The sequence below is a fragment of the Nicotiana attenuata genome, unplaced genomic scaffold (genome assembly GCF_001879085.1).
Source record: "Nicotiana attenuata strain UT unplaced genomic scaffold, NIATTr2, whole genome shotgun sequence".
Classification (NCBI taxonomy): domain Eukaryota; kingdom Viridiplantae; phylum Streptophyta; class Magnoliopsida; order Solanales; family Solanaceae; genus Nicotiana; species Nicotiana attenuata.
In genome coordinates, this window is record NW_017672141.1 from 34,935 (window position 1) to 40,927 (window position 5,993).

Sequence of the window (5,993 nt, forward strand, 5' to 3'; positions counted from 1 at the left end):
AAGAAATCAGTTTGGGATAGATTGATTCTTGCCATATAAGGGGGTAGTAAAAGTATAAGGTAAATATTTAAGTCTAAGTAAAAAATATGCTTAATTTTGGGAAAGGATTCAAGGTAAAAATATCATAGTAATGAAAGGAAGGGAATCAATCAATTTAGACAAAAGTGAGTAAAAATTAGGGTTTATAAAGGAACCCTTTGCAATCAGTCGTAACATTGAGGAAATCAAGATCAATCAAGAAAGAATCATGACTCTGCTTTTCAACATATGAATAACAAGGGATGGACAGGCATGCTAGACATGCAGGGTCAAACATATTGTCAAAGAGGAGCAAATTAAACATACAGCAGTAGCGGAAGTAAGCTAGGATTCAGTAGTAAAGAAACTTACTCGAAGCACAGTAGGCAACAAGATCAAGTAGTCATGGATCATACGTAGGGCCAAAGTGCAGAAATCAGTCTTAATTGCATAAATCAGTCTTAACAGGTAAAGAAAGTAAGAAACAAATAAAGAACTCATAGTAAAATAAGTGAGGAAAATCCTTTTAAGAAATTAGGGTTTATGCCATAGTCGAGTTAAAAATGGTAAGAACTCAGAACCAGGTAAGTCAAGCAAAACATGATTCAAACACAAAGGACTCAATCAAAACAAACATTCATACAAACAAACAAAAGACAGCTTCAGAACTCGGTTAAAACCCAAAAGTACCTAGGGTTTCAACAGGAAGAACCAGATAGAAGAAAAACATAAGCACATCGTTTAAACATAGTAAAACAACACTGAAAATCGGAGAAGAGGTCTTTAAGAAGAGTTTTAAGAAACCCTAATTTAAAAATGAAAAGTCACTTTGAAAGGAAATCGAAAAACCTTTTGGAAAACATCAAGAAGTTCATAACGTGCACAGATCTAAGACAGATCTGAAAGAAAATCGAAAAGCTCTTAAAGCTAGGGTTTCAAAGAACCCAGAGAAAGTGAGAAAGACTTTGAAAAGTTACCGATCTAGCCGGAAAAGTTAAGGACCTTACTTGAACAGCCATGGATGGCCGAAAAAAGACCAGAGATCGAAGTTGAGCAGGGATTGGACCAGATCCCTTCAAGATCTGTCCATGGAACCACGAAAATAGGTAACCAGTAGACATAGGAGACGAGTACATGCCTCCAATCACTATTGGAGTCCATGGATTAGGTGGGGATTGAAGGGAATTAGGGTAGATTTGGGTGGCGGCGGCTAGGGTTTAGGCGGTGTTGCAGAGAGAGTTTGACAGGAAGGGGATTCTAAGGCGGCGGATTGTAACAAATGGTAGGGTTTTGGGGTCGTTTGGGATTAATTAAGGTAAGGGGCGATGGTGGCCGTTGATCTGAATGATCAACGGCCTAGATTAAAAGGGTAGGTGGGGAATCTGGGTTCGGTTGGTTTTAAAGGGTTTAGGGTTCGGGTTAAATTAGAAATGGGATGGGGAATTGGGTTTTGATTTGGGGTTAAATTGAAAGCCAATTTAGGCTAAAATTTAAATAGCCACTTTTTCCCCTTTTAATTTATAAAAAATAGTAAATGGCTTCTGAGAATAAATTGAAAATACTAAAATACTTTATAACACATAATTAACAATTTAAAAATACCATACTCAATTTTATGAATATAAGACACAATTAAACCTTAAAAATGGCTAATATTGCAATTGTGATTTAGCTTTAAAAATACTAAATGAATTTGTAAAAATATGTAAAAAATTATTTTTGCCATAGTTTGGCATAAATATGAAAATTCAATAGATGAATTACCCAAATAATAATTTTGGACATAATAATTGGAATTTTATGGATGAAATAAAAGGGAAATAAATCAATTTAAAACCTTAAAAATTATAAAAAAAAATGCTTGGACATGCTTATATATGTATATATGCGCTATTTAGAAAGTATTTTGCATATTGAAAATATATAGGAAAAAATGGGTGTCAACAGCGGAGAGGGAAGCACAGATGCGTAGTTTGAGGTGAGGAAGCAAATGGTCGTAGGGGCGATGGTTTTCCCGTACCTACGTGACCGCAGATGCGGGCAGAGGGGCCGTAGAAGCGAAAGTGGCCGGTGTAGCTGGGCTCCACACAAGCGGATGTTTTTCGCAGAAGCGTGTCCGCGGGAGCAGAAGTTTGGACGTAGGTGCGGAGTTAGCCGCAGAAGTGGGCTTGGAGTCGCTCCTGTGAGGCTGCAGAAGCGATACCGCTGGGCAGAACCTATATAAATGAGGGTTCCGAAATTTTCACCATTTCTAACATTTTGAGCTCGGATATTGGAGATTTTGTAGAGGATTTTTAAAGAGATTCTTGAGGTAAGTTCCTTGTGTTCATTTTTATTCAATATATTTGGTTCCTCATTGATTTTCCCACCTAGTTGGTGTGTTTAAAGGTGAAATTTGGGGGTGTGAGGCTAGGGATTTGGAGAGTTGATTTTGGGGGTTTTAGTGGCGATTTGATGTCGGATTTTGATAAATTTGGTATGGCTAGACTCGTGGTCGAATGGGCTTTCGGGTTTTGTGACTTTTGTTGGATTTCAAGACGTGCGCCCGGGCCCCGGTTTGAGCCGATTTCGGATTTTTGAGTTATAACTTTGTAATTTCCTGTAGAATTGATTCCTTTAGCCCGTATTGATTGTGGTACTGCTTGTGGCTAGATTTGGAACGTTTGGAGGCCGATTTGAGAGGCAAAGGTGTGTTGGAGTAGAGTTTTACTCGGATTGAGGTAAGTAACACTTCTAAACTTGGTTCTGAGGGTTCGAAACCCCAAATTATGTGTTATGTGATTGGTACTGAGGTGACGCACATGCCAAGTGACGGGCGTGCACCGTGAGAAGTGTGACCTGGTCGATTCCATAGCACTGTATAGTGGTCCTATCTTGTTGATATTCGTGTTTTCACCATGTGTTAAAGTAATTGAGTTGTCAATCATGCTAGAGATCATGTTTAGGCTATATCCTGGTACTGTTGGGACTTGTAGTGGTCGTTTCTTGCTGTTGACTAACTGGTATCATTGATATTTCGTACTCAGTCATATTCATTCATTTCATATCATATCTCAGTCTTTGTTATTATTTATTGATACATCATATCATCATGTTCGGGCTAGTTTCATGACATTGTGAGCCCGTAAGTGAGACTGGACAGATTGATGACTGAGTGAGGCCGAGAGCCTGATCATGAGTGACATTTATGGGATCGGGTTGCACGCTGCAGCAGTTATACTAATTTATGATAGCGCTAGGGCGGAAGGAGCCCCTCCGGAGTCTGCACACACCCCTAGTAAGCGCGGTTGATTATATTGAAGGATGGATCTTCCGTGGACATGGATCTTGTCCGAAGCATTATATACCCGGAGATGGATCTTCTTCACGGGCCGGATTGTCCCTACTCGGTACTGGGTAACTGATGGTCAGTGATGTATATATTCCGGGATGGATCTTCCCTGGGCCGTATGGGTCATATACAGTTCGAGTGATTGAGCATTTGAGAGTGTGAGCACATGAGGCTGTCAGCATGGTGCATCACATAGAGCATGTGCAATGGCATGTAGAAGTAGAGGAATTATATTCTTCATGTCATTCAGATTTGATCTATTTTACTGTTTTGAGTTATCTATTGAACTTGAAAGCATGCCTACGTTTTTGCACTGTTATTTCTATATTGAACTGTGCCGGTTGAGTTCATCACTACCTTTCACTCCAGAGGTTGGATTTGTTACTTATTAGGTTGGTTGTACTCACACTACACCTTGCACCTCGTGTGCAGATCCAGGTGCTTCCGGTCATAGCGGCTGCTGAGTGAGGAGACAGGATCTCGGGAGACTATCGAGGTAGCTACATGACGTTCGCAGGCCTTGACTCTCCTTCATTATCTTTATTTGTGTTTTAGTTCTTATTCCTTAGACTTTGTAGTAGACTGTATCCCGGTATAGATGCTCAAGTACTCGGTGACACCCCGATTTTGGGAGAGATTTGTATTGCGTGGTTTATTTTTTGTTTTTAAAAAGGATTTTCTTAAATATTAATTGCTTCCGTATATATTTTCAAAGATTTTACTGTGTGGAGATGGTGGCTTGCCTAGTTCGACGATAGGCGCCATCACGACGGTTGGTTTTGGATCATGACAAATAACCCGTAGTGGATGCAATTGGAGGCCATGACGTACATCATTCGAGGAAGCAGTAGTATAGACTAGTACAGGACCTTTATAACTTTTTATTTTCCTTTTATTCTTCTTTTATTTTATTTAGGTTGAGACAACCTCGAACCTCTTTTTATGTTTATTTTTCTTTTCTGTGTTTTACCTCAATTCGAGTATTTTTAAAAGCCAACTAGATTATGTATGCAACCGTAAATTTCACGGACTTGGGGAATGCCTAATACCTTTTCTTCAAGTCAAATGAACACCCTTACTGGCTTACTTAGAATTTCTGGTGCGGACTATGTTTTAGAGTCTTAATGTGTTTTAAAAGGAAAAATTATTTTTTTAAATGGTCACTTGGCATACCAAAACCAAATGTCAAGTGGCGACTCTGGAAAATTCTTTTTAAATACATATTTTGTTACACTTTTAATTTTGATAACTCTTTCGCTCTTAAAAACAACTTTATCTCTTTTTAAAGAGGGATTAAGGTGAAAAAAGGGTGCGACAGGATGTGACTATAGCAATCATATCTCATCCTTAATCGACGGTCTGCCAATAATTAAATCAACAAGATGACTAATTTGTGCAGTTTTGGTTGGACAGTAAGGTGTGAAATATTTGCAGACCATTGAGCGAGGATGAGATAAGATTGCTTTAGTCACCAAAAAAAAATAGGAACTAAAATATCAATTCCTATTTTCATAAATTCACAAAGATTTCAAACTACGTATTAATTAACCTCAAATTGTTTGTGATGGTAATTTAGCTGTCTCAGGGACATTCAGATGCAATCGACGTATTTTATGAAACTACAATGATAATGGGCCTTTCAACAAGTGCTTTTTGAAGAGATTGGTCACACAATAGTTAATCACCATGCTATTATATCATATTGCCAAAGACTGCCTCTCCCGGTTCTTAAGCTGTCATTATTATTCATGTTATTCATGCTTAGGTAACACTTATGGGCCCTAGCGAGTGTCAAGTCGACCCCTCGTCACTACTTCTTCGAGGTTAGACTGGATACTTACTGGGTATATATTGTTTATGTACTCATACTACGCTTCTGTACTTAATTGTACAGGATTTGAGGCAGGTGCATCTAGCTACTCGCCCGACGCGCATTCCTGATACTTGATCGAGATTTCACGGTGAGCTGCCCCCTTCTGAGCCATTCAGCAGCATGCCGGAGTCTCTCCTTTTGTTATTACTGTGTATTCTATTTCAGGCAGTAGGATAGTTATATTTTTGTACATTCTACTAGTTGCCCTCGTACTTGTGACACTAGACCCTGGAACACACATTAGTAGACTATTATTTTTGGGTTGTAAAAATTATATTCATGATTTTGTCTAGTGGTTCTTGCATTGGTTGCTTTGAAATTTCATTAAATACTAAATGCTTAAATTTAAGTAAAACTTGTGGTTGAAAATTCTTAAATAAAAATGAAAATCACTAGGTTGTTCACAGTTGGCTTGTCTAGCGGCGGATGCTGGACCCATCACGACCTGATATGGAATTGGGTTGTGACAATTTCAAATCAGAAAGCGTTTTGAGTTATAATGCCAAAAATCATACAAAGAAATAAAGCATAATCTTAAAAGATAATTGATATTAATAATCATATCTTAAAAAATTAAAATTTTATTAAAAAGTCAAAGGAGAAGAAAAATTAAATTTTTAGGCATATAATACAGAAATATCAATTATTAATAAAAATTTGTAGATTTATAACTAATAAGAAAAAATTAAATTTATATTTTGGACGAATTCAAATGAAGATGTACAAGGGAAAAAAAATTCAAAAAAAAAGTTTTAGGAGAAAAGAAAATAT

The 5,993-nt window shown here is 37.6% G+C and overlaps 1 protein-coding gene across 1 annotated transcript in view; it reads right to left on the minus strand.

Annotated features, from left to right (window-relative positions):
* Positions 1 to 842: 842 nt before the first annotated feature.
* The window catches only part of LOC109212016 (F-box protein CPR30-like), a 7,110-nt gene continuing 1,959 nt past the window's right edge, over positions 843 to 5,993 (minus strand). The window contains exons 3-4 of the mRNA XM_019375628.1: positions 1,026 to 1,100; positions 843 to 917 (exon numbers count right to left, since the gene is read on the minus strand). Of these exons, the coding sequence (XP_019231173.1) occupies positions 843 to 917; positions 1,026 to 1,100 (150 nt within the window). The remainder of the gene's footprint in view (positions 918 to 1,025; positions 1,101 to 5,993) is intronic.